A 20,670-nucleotide genomic window follows, 5' to 3' on the forward strand; every position below is an offset into this window, starting at 1 on the left:
ACAGCATACAGGGTGGGGCCAGCTGCCTCCCCAGTCCTTTTAGGAAAATGCCAGGTACCTACCTGGTCTCTAGTGTCCCCTGTCCAGGGGGACATGCTCTGGCTGGCCCCAGAGGCCCAGGACCCTGCTCCCAAGTTCTGAGTCCTAGGCTCTGGGGCTGGAGTCTTCTGTCTCCTCTCCTACTGGGGGGGTGACTGTGGGAGGTGTCCCCTTTCCTCCTGTTTCCCCACCCCAACCTGAGGGGACCCAAGGACCTGCCAGTCAAAGGTTCCAAGTGGCACCCTGCTTCATGCTCCCCGGGGGAGAGGAGAGGAATGGTGGGGTTCTGAGTGGCTTCCCTGGAAAGAGATGTGTCCCTGTCTCCCAACACCCTGTGACCCCTTTCCCTGGCATTCTCATCCGGCAGCCTTCATGTTCTCAAGGCCAATCTCAGGGGCAGTGAGTCTCCAAGAGCAGCTGCAGCCCCTTCCTGGGGGTGAAAGCTGTAATCTTGGCTCTGACCTTAACCTCAGGACCCTTGACCTCTCGCTCTGGGGCCCCTGATCTTCTTCCCTTGGCTCCCCGGCCGCTTCACCCAGGCCACCTGGGATGGCCCAGACGCAGATCCCCGGAGGCCCGCGCAGGTCTGGGCGGGGGCGCCGAGGCCGGTTCTGGAAGGTGGCGCCCTCCCGCCCCCAGCTGCCGTGACGTCAGAGCCGGACCGGGTAAAGTGAGCTGCGGCGGCGGCGGCGGCGGCGGCGGGGCGCTGGGGCGGAGACGCAACCGGGAGCCGCGCGGACGGACGGAGCCCACGGCACAGGGCGGACAGCCGCAGGCGACCCCGAGGTAACGGGGGAGGCGGCGCGGCGCGGGGACAGCGGGGTCCGGCGGCGAGCGGGGACGAACGCCAGCGCCGCGCGGGGGTCTCCGCGGCGAGCCGGGGCGCCGGACGCACGGGGCGCGGGGTTCCGCGGCGCCTCCCGAGCGCCCGATGGGAGAAGGGGGACCTCGGGGGCGGTGGACAGCGGGGCGGCAGCCCGCGGGCCCCAGGTTCGGGCCCCGACGGCGCCCGCGGGCGTCCTGGGCGGGAGGGCGGGTGCCCGGAGGACGCCGCCGCCGCAGGTGAGCCGAGAGTGGGACGTCGGGGACCCGACGGGGCGCGCGGCTCGGGGGCCGCTCCTCCTGCCCGGACGAGGTCGGAGAGCTGCGGGTGCGGGGACCCCCCGGCCGGCCGCGGCCCCTCACCGCGCGCCGCGCCCGCAGCCCCGCCACGGAGCCATGGCCCTGAGCGAGCTGGCGCTGCTCCGCTGGCTCCTGGAGAGCCGTCACTCGCGGAAGCTCATCCTGTTCATCGTGTTCCTGGCGCTGCTGCTGGACAACATGCTGCTCACCGTCGTGGGTACGTACGGACTGCGCGGCCCCCGCCCCGGGGACCCCTTCCCTGGGTGTTCCCCGCCCCACACTCCCATCTGAGCGCGCTCCGGGAAAGTCGGGAGGACACATTTTGCAAAAACCTCTCCTTCCTCCCCTTCCCGAGTCTGCCGCCCTGCAGCCGCGTTTTGTGGCTTCGTTTTTCTGCCTTTTTTTTTTTTTTTTTTTTTTTGTGGCTTCGTTTTTCTGGTGGTCAGGTCAAAGAATGTGGCATCTTGTTAAGACCCAGAACTTGTGTTTCCTCCTGATAATTTCCTGCTTCCCCCTGCCTACTTAGACCACGATGAGAAAGATTCCTACTAAGAACCAGCCAGTCCCTGGTGTTCAAAATAATGTTAAAGTAATTATTCTGCCGGCCCGCAATGTGGGTTAACAATTCAACCTCACATTTAAAGGAACAAGTCAACATCCCTCTCTGCAAAGAAGGAAGTGACACATAAATATACCTTATCAGTGGGTGGCTGGAGATTGGAACGTTTCAGGATCTTTTCAAAAGCAATTTGAACAGTGTTGGTTTCAGTCTTTTCCCTATAGTGGATTTTTTGATAAACAATTAAAATCCAGGTCTCTTAATTAGCCCCATTAATAGCAGAGTGTTTGGTGCATTTTTCCTTAATGTCCAAATTTTTAATGAATATATATATGTATATTAATTCATATTCTCAGGCGTGGGTTATTCCACTCCTCTCCGTTGCCGGTTCTCACCTTCAGGATTACCAGAGTAGCCGGGCTCCTCGGAGTTCAGTAACAAGGACCTCGCCTTTCCTTTGTGTTGAATGATCTGTTGTCCTACACATGCCCACGGCTGCTTTTACATCAATTTTCCTTTGCCTTTATAGAGGTCTCAGGAATTTTTACACTTTCCAGGTTGTATGAGAAATTGTGGACTCCCACTCAAGTCGTACATGAAGCGGGCCTGTTGCAGAATTTCCAAATTATTACTTCCTGTGGGTTTATCTTCCCCTAAGTCCCATCATGAAATTTTGATTTCTATTTCCTGGATTCACGGACTGAAAGGTCTTTCTGAGCCTCTCTCGGAAGAGCTCGCGTTGACCCCCAGGTCAGCCCTGAATAGACTTCAGACCCCGTTTTGCTTTCCTAACCTATTCCTGGAAGGGAACCCCGTCAAGGAGACGTCCCACATTGGCGCAGAATCCCAGGCAGGTCCCTTCTGCACAGGAGCTGGTCCCGAAAGGAGCCGGAGCTCTCACAGCCTCCTGGGGCTTTGTTTTCTCCCCGGAGCTCAGCACGTGGGGGGGGGGGCTCCCAGGGGCAGACCTGTCTGGGCCTCCTGTGGCATTCGATGTGCCCGCAGCTTTGCAGCCCTTTGACCTGGGGAGGGGGGCTTCCTTGCAGCCGCAGCCTCCCCGTTGTGTTTTGTCCACAGTCCCTATCATTCCGAGCTACCTGTACAGCATTAATCACGAGAAAAATAGCTCCGAGGTCCAGACTGCCAAGCCCGTGCTCACGGCCTCCACCTCAGGCAGCTTCGAGAGCATCTTCTCTTACTACGACAACGCCACCATGGTCACGGGAAACAGCACCCGAGAGCTTCACAGGGGGCTGCTACGGCCGGCCGCCACGCAGCACACAGTGACGAACACCTCCACTGCGCCTTCAGACTGTCCCAGCGAGGACAAGGACCTCCTGAACGAAAACGTGCAAGTGGGCCTCCTCTTCGCCTCTAAAGCCACCGTCCAGCTCCTCACCAATCCCTTCATAGGAATGTTGACCAACAGGTAGGCTCCGTTATTTTGGCCAAGGAGGGTTTTTTTGCTTTGAATTTTTAAAAAAGATTTTTATTTATTTGAGAGCACACGTGCGCCCATGTCGGGAGGAGCAGAGGGGGACCCGGGAGAAAGAATCCAAAGCCGACTCAGCACTGAGTGCAGAGCCCCACGCGGGGCTCGATCCCATGACCCTGAGCACGATGCAAGAGCCGGAGCTTAACCGACCGGGCCACCCAGGCACCCCTGGCCAAGGGGTTTTATATTTCTATCGTTCCCAGGTTATTTCTCCCTGGGGTTCTGTTTCTTGTTCACTCATCAGAAGGTAGAAAAGCAGCGGTGGTGGGTGAGCCGGGGAGAGACCATCTCCTCTTCCTTTTGTTTCTTTCCTTCATCACGATTGCGCATTTGTTGCCCCCTCTGTTGGTCAGAAGGTAAGAAACCTTTGAAGGAAAATAAAGGGACCCTCCCCAAGTGGGAGAACTTGGATTCTGTCTACATGCCGGATTTCATTAGTGCAGTTGCCAGACTCGCCCCGGGGCAGCAGGAGCTCTGCAGACGCCGGGGCATCATCATTGGATTCTGTATGTCACTCGGCTTTGTCTGGTCTTCTCCCTCGGGTCATCCACTTCCCTGTAGAGAGCGAGGGTGGTTTGGTTTCCAGCGGACGTGGTGAAGCCTCAAGATGGGGTGTGGCATGTGGGGAATGTGGAGAAAGACCAGTATTCCTGCTAAGTAGATGGAATCTTCTAGAATGCTGAGGCCATGGGAAGTGTAAACAGCTCCCCGGCCCGTTACTGAGCTGGGTCCACATGCACAAAGAGAAAAGCGAGGCTGTTTTCTGGATGAGTCAAACCAGCCAATAATGCCCAAAGTAATACCCCAAGCTAGCTTTAGGTTCATCTGGATGCTCTGGACTTTTTTTTTTTTTTTTTAACCATCTCCTAATTTTGAATAATTGTTCCCATTTCCACTGTCAGTGGCCACCTGGCTGGGCCATCACAGCCAAGGTGGCCCAGCTCTGCCTGGTACATTGGGGGCTCAATGCTGAGGACGGGGGGGCTTGCTGAGAAAAGGGAGAGGCAGCCCCTGCGGACATTGGCTGCAAAGAGGGGGAGCTGGCATGGTGCGAGTGGGGGCCGGTGGGTTGCCATGTGCTCACCGTGGCCCTCAAGGCAGTAAAATGGTAGAGAGGGGGGTGCCCGGAGGCCTGGGGGTGGGGGTGGGCTCTGAATAAGGAAGGCAGGGCAAGCGGGATGGGCTAGGGCAAGGTGGGAAGAGACTCCAAGGGCCAGGCCGAGAGAGGAGGGGGGTTTTGTTCAGGGTTAGGGGACACTTGGGAGCCACTAGAGGTTCCAAAACCAAGTTGAAGAGTCTGGGAGCCAAGCCCAGGTTGCAGTAGGTCAGCCTGGCACCCTGTGGAGGCTGGGAGCAGGGACATCTTTACCTTGACCCAGGCTCTGGTCTGCAGTAGGGGAAACAGGCCCGGCTTTGTTACTCACAGGACTCTTTGTTCAAATATTATTGAGCATCTCGAGACTGTAACGACGGCATTAAAGCAAGCACAGGGCCCTTGTGAGAAGGGGGCCTGCTCTGGGACAGAGAAGAGGAGGTTTGTTGAGTGGGGGGGCCGTGGGGTGGTGGCAGAGGCTCAGAGAGGCGGATCTGACTCCCCCCACCCCCCACAGGTAGCCCCGAGACGCGCACACAGGTTACGGTCACCTACTGGTGGCCACTCGGCTGGAAACCCATTTTAAGCTTTTGCAGCCTGACTCTCTGGGCAGGGTAGTGGTGCCCCTGAATAAATTTCAACAATCCCAAGCCCCACCCCCGCTGTCTGTGTCAAGCAGCGTTATGAAGCTGCGGGTTAACACGGGCTGAGCACGGGAGCCTCGCAAGGACGGGCTGACTGGGAGCCCACCTCGAAGCAGGGTTATCAAGGCGCCATTTGCAGGTGTCCTTCTCCTTCAGGAGGAAAACCAAACAGCCATCGCAGGGTTGTTTTTCTCCACCTCCAAGAGTGCTTCTTAAAATGCATCTGGTGTAATTGCAGAACACGTCTCCGGGTTTTGTGTTCCGAGAAAGCGAACAGCTCAAAGGCTATATGAGCAAAATTGAAGACATTACTGTAATAATGCCTTGTCAGTCACTTGGGCACCAGTCGTCCTAGCTGAGGAGTGTAACACAGTGTTCAGAAACTGGCATGAGCGTTCAATCATCCACATGCAAATGGCAAAGGAAAAGTTTTTTTTTTAAATCCCATTTTTGTTTTTAATGCTTTGCTTACACCCTGGGGAAGAAGCTTGTTTAAAGCCGGTGAGACCTTTTCCCCTATTAAATACTCCAGAGGCTTTGAGACTGTAGCCACCCAAGGCTCCTGTTTGGGGCTCAAAAAAAAAAAAAAAAAAAAAAAAAAAAAAAAGAAAAGAAAAGAAAAAAAGCCTTCCAACAGAAACCTAATTTTGTTTTGTGACCTGTGAAATTCGGTCTATTCTTATGATGGGTAATCCACTTTACAATTTAGAGCAAACCTGTAATCCCTAACGGGTTCCCCCAGCTAGTCAGCAAATTGAAAAGCTTCTCTCGTGCTGCCCTATGATATGGAAATGCAATCGAGTTATAATATTGATGTAGTGATTGTCCCTCCAAAATGACCCTGGTTTTTGTGCATTTTTCAGTATTTTCCAAGCCCGGTAGATACGAATTTTGGGAACTTGCGGCATTTCTGGGTGTCCCACAGCTCTGCTCAGAGACGGATCCATTCCTTTTGCTTTAGAGGACTTGCCCTGGTGAGCGCCTGCAGAGGATATAGTCTTTTGACGTGATTCGTGCCAATTGCACTCTCAATTATGAACAAGTTGTGTCACTCCCACTTTCAGGGTTGTGAACAAATGTGTTTAATACAGCATTTTACGGTTGGTTATTATGTTTCTGATTAAGGAACCAGTGGTTAAAAGCCTGGAGCCTCAGAGCTGGAAGGGACTTGATCGAGGGCTTTGGGGCCGGTCCTACCATTTTGTAGGGAAAGGAGTTTACCACTCGGGAAGAGAAGGCATCCGCCCTGGGCAGCACAGGGCAGAGCCAGTGCCCAGACTCTGTTGGGTGTCTTCTTCCCTTCCTGTTCTTTCCACCTGCTCCATGATTTACAGTTTTTACAGTTCACGTCTCAGGATCCACAGTGCCCGTCAAAATCTGTCCTCCCTGCATCTGTTGGGGCTCTCTCTGATTGTACCAGGCTGAGCCGGTGAAAGTAAAAGCCTAAACAGTGAGTTGTTGATTGATACTTTTTTTTTTTTTAAAGAGGTTTAGTTATTAGAGAACATGTGCGCATGAGCTGGGGGAAGGGTAGAGGGAGAGAGAATGTCAAGCAGATTCCTGGCTGAGCACAGAGCCGGACCTGGGACTCGATGTCAGGACCCTGAGATCATGGCCTGAGCTGAAAGCAAGAGTCCAGACACTTAACCAACAGAGCCACCCAGATGCCCCATGATGGCTGTTTTTAATCATCGAGTGGGGAGTTTAGAAAAAATCAGTGTGGTTTTTTTGGACGTGGAAGAAATCTTTTTCTAGCCCCTGGTGGGATCTGGCACTGCTTGCCAGCATGTCCGCCGTGGGGACATGTGGGGACATGGGGACATGTGGTGACGTCTGACAGTGGGGAAACGAAAGGCCTCCTACATCCCCAAAGACTAGGGAAGCTCCCGCGAGGCTGGTTGGAGCCTCTCCTTTCTGGAGCCCTTTGCTGCAGCTGGGACCCACCCCTCACACGTGTCACGGCCGGACCCTCCTATTCACGGTCAAGATGCCGCTGTCTGAGTGGCTCTAGAGGCCAGTGACACGGGAGGCGGGCTGCCTGTCTGCTGTTGTAAGTATTGGCTAAGAGTCCTCCTTTCAAACCCTGAAAGTAACAAATGACACTTCCTGAGAAATGTTTACTTGCCCATTGGGTTGCTAATATGCAAGTTTTATTCCTGTTTGATTTCATCTTCAGGTGTTAATATTTTTATTGAAAAAACGGGTGCCCAGAGAGGGAACGGAAGACCTTTGATTTTTGGCAAGGGTGGTGCTTGCATATCCACCAGCACACTTTCCAAAGCTCGCGGGTTCCATGCGCCTTGGTTGACTTGATTTTTATCTTTGAGGCTTGTGTGACTTCTGATTCTGTTTATTCATCTCACGACAGCAGCTGTGCATCTAGGGAGGGGTAGAAGGAATTCAGCTGGTAGTATCTGTTGTCCTCTAGCCCCGTGAGTGAAACTGAGGCATATGCAGACCTACCAGGAAAGTTCCAGGTAGACACACACTGTAACAGCACTTTTATGTCTCTCCCCACAAATCGAGTTAAGAACGGGGCGCCATGGTCTCCCCTCGCTTCCGTAGTAGCTGCCTCTCGAGAACCAAGAGCTATTCCAGATGCACCGGATGGCTGGGGAAAGCGTTAACTTGGGGTGCTGGGGCTCAGCGCCCCTGGCTTCCTCCCTCGGTCCTCCTCTGCTCCCTGGTCTGCTTTTTATCAAGCCAGCATCAGTGGCTTATTTCCATAGTTACCTCGTGTCTTTGAAAGCCGGTTATTTGTCCTCACAAATCTTAGCCCACATCTGAATGACAAGAAGGGAGCCGCAGGGCACAGAGTGGCCACAGAAGGCGGGTGATTCTTTTCTCCTTCGCTTCAGCCGCTGGTCTGCAGTTGGCTTTACGGGAATAAGCAGTGACCTTTTCAGTTCCTCCGCGGACAGGGAAACCAGCTCTTCTGGAGAGGAATCTCCTGTCCTAGATGTTGTTAGGATGGGGTGATCGAGTCTTCGCTTCTGAAATGGAGAGAAGCTGCCTGTGAAATCGGGGGCTTCTCACGGGAGCCAATCCCCCACTTGAGCTGTGTGGCAGGGAATGGGGGTGACCCCCACAAAAGTCAGAAACCCCCGCTTGCACCCTCACTCCGTGCATCTCCTAGCTGAACATGACAGACCTAAGGGCTAAACCTAAGAATTTTTTTTGCCTATGAAATGATGGACGTCAGCCGTCTAGTGCGTTTCAGCAAATGTCGGGAGTCCCTCTCTTTCCTGAAGTTTGCTGTGCCACCTTTCAGAAGATCATTGAAAAGGGAGATGCCACGTCTTGTCTCATATGACGTCGTTTGTACCCTTCTGGGTCCCCTACTCTGTGTCAGGCAGAGGGAGCCCGAGTTTTAACAGCCCTGAGAATTGGGCTTGCATTGGTCTCTATGGCAAAGATAAGCTAGTTGTATTAAAGAAAAAGGTATTGATTTTCCGTGATGTTTTAGGGACTGTGGAGTTTCTCCACTGGTGCGTAGGTATATATAATGAACAGAACTTTTATTGCTTTGCACTTTTTCCTGGGGATTCAATATATGACTCTTAGTCTTATTTCGATTGGATTAACTGCTCCCTGATGCCCTACAGAGGGTGGCCGTGGGCTGGGATGACGCACAAGGGGAGAGTAATGGGATATTTCGCCAAAGGTTTGCTCTATCAGATGTAGCTCTGCCGAGCGCTGAGATGAGAGACTGACTCAGATCTTCATGACTAATGTCACTTGAGTCTCTGTTTAGGAGACATTGTGGGGAAGGAGAAAGGGCATTGGTGATCGGCCCATCACTCAGTGACCCTGGGGCCTTGGACAACTTTCCTTTGGAGGTGGGCGTTGGTTGGGGGGGCTGGGGCAGAAGAATCGGAAGGTGGAGGGCTCCAGGATATGCCCATTGTGCCCTGCTGACTTGGGCCTGAGCCCCGGGGCAGAGATGCTGCCTAGTACTTTCTACTGGGTAGCACAATCAGAGGTCTGGTGGGCACTGAAAGTATAGGGGGCATGAGTGTCTGGTAATGAGAAGGAAACGCGTGAGCCCGTGGTATCCGGAATGGTTGGCTCGATCTGTCACCATGGTGAGCCACTCTGTCTTTGAACCTCTGCTCTGTCATCCAGCATGAGGGTTTGGAGTGGCCAGCCTCTGAGTTTCTTTCCAGTTTGACCATGTGGTTATTCCCTATGTGCTTATTAAAATGCCAAAGGGATTAAAAAAAAAAAAACCAAGAACAAAAAAGGCATAGCTGCAGTGGTTTTAAGGCAAATGCAGCACCTGGGTTTGGGATCAAGAATCCTATATAAGCACATACCCCTGTGGGCATGGAGCTCCCTACTGTTGAACGATAGACCAACCATATGCGGTGTGATCCCACGCTCCTGTAACGGACGTCCCCATGTAAGTATATGCCAGCAGGACTGGACACATCCCAGGCACTCAACATAGGCCTGTTATCCTGAGTTTGGGGCAAGTTACTTAGATTCCCGGCCCTCAATGTAGTCATCTGAAAAATGAGGGTCCTGCCAGTGGGAATCACAAGGGACCCTCTCGCTAGCTTCCTACTTATGGCCTTGGGAATGCCAGAGCCTCCTGGTAAGAAGCTACTCAAGATGTGTCCTGCCAGGTGGCCCTGGCCAGTTATCAGGGCTGCAGACTGAGTGTCATGGCCCTGGTATTTCCACCAGCTTTGACAAATACATTGTTTTCCAAGGAGTGTGTTGAAAGGGGGAGAGAAACCTGTGTTTATTCTAGGGCAGCTACGAGCATTGCCATATTCCATTCTTCCCCCAGGATGTAGAGGAGTTGCTGGGAAAAATGAACTGCTTGTGAGTTCTCTTCTCTGAACCTCCTGGAAGTTTTTTAATTCAGTATCCAGCAGAGCTGTGTAGGGCTTGGGATTGTAAATGGGGTTCTTTTGCCTAAGTGAGTAAAGAGCACAGAGCAGCCAGCTCTCAGCTAGCTGAGGTTAGAGACCCTTCCATTTGATGCCCATCTGAGCTGCTGTTGGAGCTGGCATCCTTGCTGTTTGCCTGGTTGGCTCTGAGCCCCACCTGGTGAATTACAAGCTCATCTCATGTCATAGTAAGGGAAGTTTTGCATGGGACAGTAGGAGGAGGGCTGTCTGGGAATCTGGCATGATTTTGAGATGCTATTTGTATTTTTGCTAGTTTCTGGAGCACATGAAGCAGTTAAAAAAAAAAAGGTGTATGTGTGGGGGGTGAGTATGACCAGGAACTTTTGGAAAGATTCTATTTAAAGCCACATACGCCGTTTGGCTTCCTGGGGAGGTGGTGAAGAGAAGAGCCCTTCCAGGCTGCGTGGCTGCGGACTCAAGACTCCTTGGTCGTCACTTGGCTCCTGTCCAGGAGCGTCTGGGGGTGGGAAGGTTTGGGGGTGGGAGGACACGGAGCCTGGAGATGTTCTGGGCTGTTCTTCCTCGAGCATGGCTGCTCAGCCAGCGTTGAACCCCCTCCCAAGGCAGCAGGGACCAAGAAGCTGCCTTCACTCTCCGTTCCCAAGCCTAGGCAGGAACCAAGCGGTCTGCTTGCCTGCCGGCACAGAGAGGAAAGAAGGAAGAGAGTGAGGGAGGAAACACTCTCTGGAGCCTCTTCTGTGTCCCCTGGTAGCAGTTGCTCATCCGTATCTCATTCTGTCCTCCCTCCTGTGCAGGCAGGTGGGCGGTGGCCAGCTCGGCTCCCATGGGTGGGCCGCTGTGATACCCAAAGACCAGGCAGGGTTTTCCCACCACCCCTGTCCACCCTGGGGGTAGAGCCCTGTATGGATTGTGGTCTTTGTGAGCAATCAAGGTGTTGAATTTTTGCACAGAAAACGAGGCCTATTTTTCTAGGCTGGTCTCTTTGAGGTCAACGTGGAGATAGACTCAAATATTTTCTTGCATCCCAGCGCCTCTGAGATGTAGTCCCATTGTCTCTGCCGCCAGTTGAATCACTTGATGAGCTTTTACTGGACTCATTCGGTTGCCACTGTCCCTTTGGAGAATCTCTAGCAAAGACAGTAATTAATTAAAGAATTGTTGTATATTTTAGACATGCTCTGTGTTACTTGCCAATATTGTGTTAACATTTATTGCAGAGAAATTTCTGTTCAGAGTGGCAATCGTGAAATGTATTCACGGTCGAGGTAGTCAAACAAGGAAAGGTCACACAGGAAGCACCAACTATATGAATTTTCAGAAAAGTTGACCAAACACTTATCCGCCTGATCCCAAAGGGTAGGCAGGAGAGACTCCGTATAAAGCCTTAGAAAAATACAGAAGGTTGCCAAACGTTCCCCATGCTTCTCTTTTGCAGAATTGGCTACCCAATTCCAATGTTTGCGGGATTCTGCATCATGTTTGTGTCAACAATTAGTAAGTGTCTGCTGTTTGCCTTCTGTGCGCGGGTCATGGGATGGGCTCCGAGGACCCCACACTGGGAATCGAGGCTGCAGCCCTGGGTTTAGGGTGTTGTGTATTGGCCACAGTTGCAGAAGGGGGTCAGTCGAGCAGTTCATGGCACAAAAGCACCATCAGGTTAAGGACTGGCTTCACATGCCCATGCGAGCTGGGGGTGGGAGGTCCCGGTGTCAGCTTGGCACTGACACGCGGCCGGGCCGCTCCCTCGGCAGTGTTCGCCTTCTCTAGCAGCTACGCCTTCCTGCTCATCGCCAGGTCGCTACAGGGCATCGGCTCCTCCTGCTCGTCTGTAGCCGGTAGGTGTGCAAAAGCCCCAGTAAGTCAGGGCCCCGGGGCGGGGGCGGGGGCATCAGCCTTGCCCCGGCTGGCCGGCCCCTTGCAGAATTAGCTGGAATAATGTAGGGAATCATGAGATTCGCGATGGTGCCTGGGGAGGGGTGCTTAGGGAGGGTACTGGTTTTTCCTTGGCTTCGGCTTGGTCTTCCATTTCTGTGAATCTGGCCAATTTGGGAGATCACAGGTCTGGGTCGGAGAGGGAGGGCGATGAGTCACCGATGATTTATTTGGGTGCTCCCCGGAGAGCTTGACTGCTGACCGTCTCTTCTCCTGTTTAGGGATGGGCATGCTGGCCAGTGTGTACACAGATGACGAAGAGCGAGGCAATGCCATGGGCATCGCCCTGGGAGGCCTGGCCATGGGAGTGCTAGGTGGGCAAGGGCACCTGGAGGCCTGTCTGCTGTGGGAGGAGGGCCCCAGTGCTCCCCAAGTCCACTCGGAGTTCATTTGCTTGTTATCCCCTACGTTCACGGAGCCTGTGAAAACTGGTGGGACCTTCCTGACCTGGGAGGGTGTGGGCTCCCCTGCCTCCACCTCCCAGCCTGCTGGGTGACCTTGGGCAAAAAAAAAAAAAAAAAAATCCCAGACCTTCACCGGTCCAGATGTAAAATGAAGGCTGAAACAGGACAGTCTGCAAAGCTCCTTTCTCTCGGGCCTTCTCTGGGTTAGCATCCCTCCCGAGGACCTTCCCACCGTGCTACCTTCCAAGTCTGTCTCTCCCCCGTCCCGGCTGGCGGAGGGGAGTCTTGGGTCCTCTGCCTTCTCTGTCGCATTCCCGGGCTTCACGTGGGAGCCCGAAGTTCTGCCCATGCTGGTTGATAAGGACCAAGGTTCTCGCTGACCCATTTTCCTGTGCTCCTTAAGCAGCACAGTTGTGTGACCTGGGTCTGGTTTCTCTCTGGTCTTTACTTTTGGGGTGACCTTGATATGCTCTTGCCCATGTCTTGGGTATAGTACCGCTTGGAGAAATTGAAAGGGCAACTTGACCTGAATAGAATGTAGGGTGGCCGGCCCAAATAGTTTTTGGAACAAAGTACAGACTCAAACTCAAGGAACAAATGGATGGTTCTGGTGGAGTGGGTGCGGAGGGGGGGGGGTGCGGGGATCAGTCCCAGGGCCTGGCGCCAGCCTCTCTCTCTTCCTTGCAGTGGGCCCCCCCTTTGGGAGTGTGCTCTACGAGTTTGTGGGCAAGACCGCTCCATTCCTGGTGCTGGCTGCCCTGGTGCTCTTGGATGGAGGTGAGTCCATGTGGGCACCTTGGCCATGACCTTGGCGGCCGTGACCTGTGTCAGCAGGTGACCCACTTCAGCAGGTGCTTGTGCCCACACCTCTTTCTTTTTTCTTTTCTTTTTTTTCCCCTCCCCCCCCCCCGGCCTGTAGCTATTCAGCTCTTCGTGCTCCAGCCGTCCCGGGTCCAGCCAGAGGTAAGCCCCTGGGGAAGGAGCGTGCGGCGGTGGCCACATCCACCTTTCTAACCCCTGTTTTCTGCTGACAGAGCCAGAAGGGGACGCCGCTAACCACTCTGCTGAAGGACCCGTATATCCTCATCGCCGCAGGTGAAACTGCCCTCCGTCTCCCCGAGTCTTCTCCACCCAGGCGTGGGGGGTGGATGGTGAGAACCAGGGAGAACCAGAACGCTGGGCCGTAGAGAGTCATGAGCAGCCCAGGGGCTCTACCTGCGTCACAAGGAATGACTTTCTTCCACCATTAATCTCCGACCCTCAGCCAAGTTCCTCTCCTGGTGTTCATTTGCGGCACAGACGTCTGGGTCACGAAGATGCCCTGACCCAGAGTTTTGTTTGTGTCGGTGGCTGTCACTGTTGGGCCTTGAACTTCAGGAGGGAGTTGGTGGCCTCACTGCAGGCATCGTGGGCGGGCGGTCTGACTGACCTGGCCGTGCATGAGGAAGGGCTGACGGCAGAGCCCCAGGGGACAGCTGCCTTCCCGTGGAGCCGTCACGCTGTGCAGCACTGGCCAGGCTGTTAGGAAACCCCCTTTGTCTATAGAAGGTTCCAGCTTCGGGGGCTTGGCCTAGATGGGCTCAGAGGAAGCCCCGGTTCTATGGTTTGTGGGAGGATAATGGGCCTCATTTATCCAAGAAGCTGTCCTGCCAAGACCCTCTCCGTGAGGCGGGCCTGGGACTGCCTGGCAGGCGGCTGGCCTTTTGCTGCCTGGGCCTGCACCCTGGTCGGCAGCGGCCATTGGGGTCGGCCAGGAGAGGGCAGTCCTGAAGTAGCATCAGATGCGGTTAGCGTGCAGTTGGTCTAAGCAGCGGTCACAGGCGCGGCTGGCGCTGAGCCGGACGGTGCCCTACCTGCGAGCGTTCCGGTTCAGCCTCGTCATGCCCCAGGCCGGCTTCCTGGAGGCCTTCTGCTGCTGGATTTGGTTGGGGGGCACCGGTGTCACCCTGGTCTAGACCCTCTCCATCAGGCTAGCTGGCGCCAGTGCTGCGAACCTGGTGTGACTTCCTTATGCAGGGGATCTCTCTGTGTCCCTAGCATGATCAGGGGACCGTTCCAGTGCCCAGACACCTATGGAGCCCGGGCTGTCTCGGGCGGAGTGAGGAGCTGTGTGGTGAGAGCAGATTCCCTGCAGCCCAGCGCCCACTGCCTGGGGCTTTCTTCGACCCTCACCGCCTCACCCTGGCTCAGGGAGGAGAGAACCATCCCGCACTATTGGGTGACCGCATCTCCAGGCAGCCTCGGCAGAGGGAGCCGGGGGTCAGGCTTATCTTACTTGTTCTGGTGGGATTTTAACTTATGAAGGTGACTGAGCAGTGACCCAGAGGGATCAGTGCTAGTGAAAGGAACATTTTATTACCATGCCACTCAGGGCCCCCTGGGGAAGCAGCAGGTTGCCTAGGCCAGAGGTTGGCGTGGGATGAGCAAGGCGGGGCTGCAGGCTTTGGGGCTTGGGGCCGTCCCCGGGTGCCTGGCGCCTGGCCCTGGGGAGGTTTGGGGCCGGGGTGTCAGTTTGCTGTGTGAGAGGTGGACAAGGAGGGATTCAGAGTACGGGCCCTGGGTCACAGGGGAGACATAGCAACACTATCAGTTTGACCCTACTTCACAGACAGCAAATAGACCAGCTGCGAATCTGGGAAGACAGCAGACGGGTGACGGGAGCCAGTCATGTCCGCATCCTTTCTGTGTTCCATCTCTAACGTCAAGATGCATTAAAAAAAAAACCCTTTCTTCACTATGTGAGCTCCTTAATCACCGTTGCACAATGTTCTTTGACTCAGGATTCTGGCAAATTAGAGGTTCCCAGGGATGCGGCCCAGGAAGCTCCCAGCACCGCAGGGGAGGTTTCTTCCCTGATGGCTCTACCTTTACCAAGGGTTCTGGTTAACAGGGTGGTGATGGATAGTTGCAGAAATACCCTATAGGGTTAGTTGATTTAAAAAAAAAATCCCTCAACAGCCCACCTGTACTGAACGCACTGGGTTTGGGGACATCCCAAGCATCTTTAGAGATGTCTGTGTTCATTGCCCAGTAAAACAGGCTCGGGGGCCTCCAGCTGCTGGGGTCTGGTGTGGTCTGGGGGTGGCCCACACTGGTGGGCGTCCTTAGGCAAGTTACTTGGCTAATGAGTTAGAACTCCTTCATCAATAGGTTGAGATGGGTAGTCAGAGGGAGTCTGAGACTCCCTCCAATTCCTTTATGACTCTGGGATTCTAGTTTGAAAACAACGTTTCTTAATACTTTGTTTAAATTTAATATTTAATTTTAGTTATTAGTATTTCATTTTAATAGATTTAACTTAATATTTGATTATTATTTAGTAACGGTGATGATGGTAATAATAAACCCAACCTCCTCACTCTCCCCTTGACCTGTTATTTATCTTTTCCTCACAAAAGTAGAAGTTCTGGGACTCCAGAACTGGATTATTCTTTTGTGGGCATATGGGGTTGATTTATTTATTTTTAAAAGAGATTTATTAATTTATTTAGTTGACAGACAGATCACAAGTAGTCAGAGACATAGGCAGAGAGAGGGGAAGGGGGAAGCAGGTTCCCTGCTGAGCAGGGAGCCTAATGCAGGGCTTGATCCTAGGACCCCGGGATCATGACCTGAGCCGAAGGCAGAGGCTCTAACCCACTGAGCCACCCAGGTGCCCCAGCATGTGGGGTTTAACTGTGTTTGGCATCAGAGATGCTCAAGACCCCAAACAGAAGCACACTAACCCTCCTCCTCCCTTGCAGGGTCCATCTGCTTTGCAAACATGGGGATTGCCATGCTGGAGCCAGCCCTGCCCATCTGGATGATGGAGACCATGTGTTCCCGCAAGTGGCAGCTGGGTAAGGACCGGAGTGGGAGCTTCTGATTCTAGAACTTTTGTCCCCAGGGCGAGTCCTATCTTTGTAGCCCTGTCAAGCTGCAGGTATCAGGATGATAACATGGTGGTTTCTGTTTGACACTTAATGGGGTCTGTGCTTAGGATAGCAATGCCTTTTGGGGTCTGTTTCAACTCCAGTTTGTTTGTTTGTTTTTTGTTTTGTTTTTTAATCATCCCTGACGGATGCAGAATTAGCGTAGAGGCATCAGATCTGGGCAGAAATGAGAGCACAAAAATACATTCAGCATCTCCCCATGTTTCTGAATTAGACTAGTTAAATGTATGTGAACAGCAATAAAATTTATGTGAAAGAGGCTAACAAGCAGGATTTAAGAGGATTAGTTTTTTTTTTGTTTGTTTGTTTGTTTTAAGAGGATTAGTTTTAACACTATTTTTTTTTTAAGATTTTGTTAATTTATTTGACAGAGATCACAAGTAGGCAGAGAGGCAGGCAGAGAGAGGGGGAAAGCAGGCTTCCTGCTGAGCAGAGAGCCCGACACGGGGCTCGATCCCAGGACTCTGGGATCATGACCTGAGCCGAAGGCAGAGGTTTTAACACACTGAGCTATCCAGGTGCCCCTAGTTTTAATACTTCTAATTTAGAAAGTAGTACATACTTTATTATTAAAAAAACAAAGTATATAGATCAAGGAAGTCGGTCTTAAAATCTCATGTTCATCTTTCCTGCCAGCCCAATCCTCTGTGATATTCATCGTTAATAGTTTTGTGTCTTTTTCCAAATGGTTCTGCATTTATCGCCATGCGTGAGATGCTTAAAAGCCCAACCCAAGTGGGATCTTTCCAATTGTATCACTGGGTGACCTCTTGTTTGTTCATATTTTCATGTCAGAATGGGTTGATGTAATTTTCAAAATTAATTACATTTAAATTTTTATCAGTTACACATGTACTTAATGTTTAAATAAAATAACATTATTAGAATTATAGTGAGAAAGCCAGCAGTCTTTGCTCCATGCCTCCCCATCTCCAACCCACTTTCTCAGATTTGATCACCTTCAGTGCTTTTAGATTTTTCTTCTGCTAATTTATTTCTCTAAATAATATGTGTAACTCCTGTTTTTTTTTTAAGTTGTCCAATATCTGACATTGTCTACCAGCTCCCTAACGTGGTAGATGGAGATTTAATGCCATCCCTGAAAATATCAAACAGCCAACTCACCTGTTTTTCTCAACTTCTGTTTTTTTCAAAGTTATATTGTTTGTTGTTAAGATTAGCATTCAGTATTTCCATTATTGTGACTAGGTAAATATTCAAAGAAGAGCTGCAGAGAGTTTTATGGTTATTTCTTTTTACAGACTTTATGTCCATAAAGACTACATTGAAAACTAAGAAAATGGAAAGACTTTTGTTTTTCCTAGAGTTAGTTATTGCCATGTCTTCCCGTTTTCTTAGTTTTCAATGTAGCCTTTATGAACATATTCCCAGACTCTCTGGCAGAGGGGAAAGGCCCTTTAAATATGGCCAAGTACATCAGCAAGCCCAACCCATTTGTGTTTTCTTGTTTGTGGAGATTTGTTGCACATTACTCTGTGTTGCTCCAGTCTGGACTGACTTACTAGGTCATCCAGTATTTGAGTATCTTTCCCTCTCTTCTATTTCCTGTATCCTTCTCCTCTATATTCCTTTCTCTTGGTTTACTCTATCATTATGATGGAACACATCCTCTAGCTGCTTTCTGAGAGATGGTGAATAGCAGGTAAAGTTTTCAGAGATTCTGCATATCAATAAACATCTTTATTCTCCTATCTGGTTGACTTAGTCTATTTGAGTGTATGATCCTTGGTTGGAGATTTCTTTTCTTCAGTTTTGAGGCCAATGACCTATTGTGCTCTGGTGTCCAGGGTTGCTGTTGAGGAGGCTAGTGTCAGTCTCAGTCCCTATCCTCTGTAAGTGCTGGGAGGCTCTCTTCCTCTCCAGGTTATGTAGGTCCATGATGGTTTTTGCAGTGGGATCTTTTTCATCTGCACTGGACACTTGCTTGGTTAGCCTGTTCACCAGAGAAGCTGCTCCTTTCTGTTCTGGGAAACCATTTTGTATTATTTCTTTAGTTAATCCTCCCCCCTACTCTATTTTCCCTCTTCTACTATTCGTTTTTTTTGATTCAATGTTGGACCCTCTGTGTTTTATCCGTTTCATTTATCTTGCCTTTTCTTATTTCCAGGGATTTCTTTCATTCTTTTTTTTTTTTTTTTTAAGATTTTATTTATTCACTGGAGAGAGAGAGCTCACACACAAGTGAGGGGAAGAGGCAGAGGGAGAAGCAGACCTCCCGCTGAGCAGCGAGCCCGATGTATGGGGCTCGGTCCCAGAACTTGGAGATCATGACCCAGCCGAAGGCAGAGGCTGAACCACTGAGGCACCCAGGTGCCCCTATGCTCATTTCTTAATTTTCATTTTCTAAACTGTCTAATGAATTTTTATAATTGGTGTCTTCATATCTTAAATTTGAAGAGTCCTTTCATATTTACTCTGAGTGGTGTTGTATGTGTGGAAGGGCCATTGAAATAACAACGTCTTACCATTTGGTAGGAAGACTTCCACTCACTTCCCGCCACAGCGTCTCAGGCTATCCCTGGTCTCCATGCTGCCTGGGGCCCCTGGGCTAGTTGAGTTTGGTTTCCCTAACGAAGCGGTCTCCTGCCAGGGTGAGCAGTTGAGAACTGGGGAGTCCAAGTCTCTTAAACTAGCCTTTCAAACATCTTTCCTGTTGACAGCCTCCCTTACATTCATAGTACCTGGAGCCTTCATTTTTCTGAATGTTCTGGGTTCTGAGGCACAAAAGCTGTTGCTTCTTGTTGACTGCCCCATGTGCAAGTAGAAGGTTCCAGTGTTTTCTGCTGTGTCCCTCACTGGTCTCTCTCTGCTTCTTTCTTCTTCTCACTGCATTTTCTCCTTTTTCTTTTCGTCTGTTTTTGGGCATTGAGGGGGAGGGTGTGGAGCTTTCTTTTGTTCCTTTATTAAAATTAAAACAATTTGGGATGGGAATGGAGGAAAAACCTATAGATATAATCTGCCCTGTTTAGCCAGAAGCCTATCATTCATCTTAATGATTGGATATTGTTCTATTTTAAGGTTATACCATAAATTTTCCACCAGCTGCTATCATTGACCATTTAGGTTAGTTTTGGTTTTTGCCATTTAGAAACCATACTGTAGCAAAATATTCTTACATGCATTTCTGTTCATGATTGGAAGTGGAACTGTGTGCAAATTCCTGAAAGTGCAGTGGGCTTTCCGGAATTAGTAACGCTGCGCTAACATAAGAACTGTCAGCCTTTCCTAGTTGCATATGTGAGAAGGTTGTTGGGTGGGGGTGTCTCATTTTGATTTATTTTTTACAAATTCTTTGAGTGCAATTGAGCATCTTTTCATGTGTTTATTAGGCATGCCTATTTCCTTTATTGTGCATTTCTTATTAAGATAGGTTGCCCATTTTTTCTTTGGAGTTGGGTTCTCACTGATTTTAAATATTCTTTGTATGTTTATTAATCCTTTATCAGATGTTTCACAAATATTGCCTTTATTTTGTTGCATGTCTTTTGAGTTTAGAAATGTGTTTTACCGCGCACTCAGAACCTCTAAGATGCTGCTGGTCAGAGTTAGCGGTCTGTCCCCTTCAGGTCCTTGTCATTTCAAGGGAAGCTCCGGGGAGACCTTCCCCACGGGAAGATTATTTTTGTGATCCATATTTTCCCCTAATTTATGATTTATTTTTTACATTAAAATCTTGGATTTACATGGACTTAATTTAGGCGCATGGTGTGGAGAAGGACCAGGGATTACTGTTTGCTGTGTGACCGGCCAGTTATCCTAAGGGCACACCCAATATTTCCCAACTTTATCGTCCTTGAAATGACTGTGTGTCCTTGGGTCTGTCTCTGGGTTCTCTCTTCTGTTTCATTTGTCGGCAGAAATTCCCGTGTCTGTGATTTCCTGTTTGATTCCTGGAGCTTTAGGACATTGTTGGATATCTGGGCAGCTGGTCCCTGCGCACACACCTTTTTCTTTAAGAATTTATTGATTATCCTTCCTGGGGATTTCTTTTCTTTTCTTTTTTTAAGATTTTATTGATTTATTGGACAGGCAGAGATCACAAGCAGGCAGAGAGGCGGGCAGAGAGAAGAGGAAGCAGGCTCCCTGCTGAGCAGAGAGTCAGCCATGGGGCTTGACCGTGGTGGCAGAGGCTTTAACCCACTGAGCCACCTGGGTGCCCCTGGGGATTTATTTTCTATTCATTGTTCTCTCGGCTTCTAAATGTCCACCTTTGGGTGGAGACTCTCAGTTCCAAGGGAAGCTGCCATTTTTAGTGCCCCCAACCTTCCCACAGGCAACTTTCTAGTCCCTCCGGGTGGCATCTCCAGCTTGTCGCTACCTCAGTCCTTCTGGATGTGCCACCGAATCTCTGTGTTGTTTCATCAAATACTCCTTCCTTAAAAAGTCCCAAATTGTTTAGGCGGGGCAGGATGATGTGGGCTGCTGATGGGTGTGGGGTTCGTCTTTGGGGTGATAAAAGTAGTTTGGAAATAAATAGGGCTGATGGTTGCACAACCCTCCGACTCTTCTAAAAACCACTGGACCCTGCGCTTGCAAAGGGTGAGTTTCA

The 20,670-nt window shown here is 51.0% G+C and overlaps 1 protein-coding gene across 2 annotated transcripts in view; it reads left to right on the top strand.

Annotated features, from left to right (window-relative positions):
* The first annotated feature begins 532 nt into the window (after positions 1-532).
* Positions 533-20,670, top strand: part of SLC18A2 (solute carrier family 18 member A2) — a 38,220-nt gene continuing 18,082 nt past the window's right edge. Inside the window, exons 1-10 of one of the 2 annotated variants that reach the window (XM_082719192.1) lie at positions 533-825; positions 1,243-1,378; positions 2,798-3,149; positions 11,268-11,326; positions 11,584-11,667; positions 11,986-12,078; positions 12,856-12,945; positions 13,088-13,131; positions 13,203-13,263; positions 15,912-16,007. In XM_082719192.1, the coding sequence (XP_082575318.1) occupies positions 1,258-1,378; positions 2,798-3,149; positions 11,268-11,326; positions 11,584-11,667; positions 11,986-12,078; positions 12,856-12,945; positions 13,088-13,131; positions 13,203-13,263; positions 15,912-16,007 (1,000 nt within the window). In that variant the 5' untranslated portion in view covers positions 533-825; positions 1,243-1,257. The remainder of the gene's footprint in view (positions 826-1,242; positions 1,379-2,797; positions 3,150-11,267; positions 11,327-11,583; positions 11,668-11,985; positions 12,079-12,855; positions 12,946-13,087; positions 13,132-13,202; positions 13,264-15,911; positions 16,008-20,670) is intronic. The other variant, XM_082719193.1, reaches the window with a different exon arrangement.

This window comes from Mustela nivalis (genome assembly GCF_964662115.1).
Source record: "Mustela nivalis genome assembly, chromosome: 2".
NCBI lineage: Eukaryota > Metazoa > Chordata > Mammalia > Carnivora > Mustelidae > Mustela > Mustela nivalis.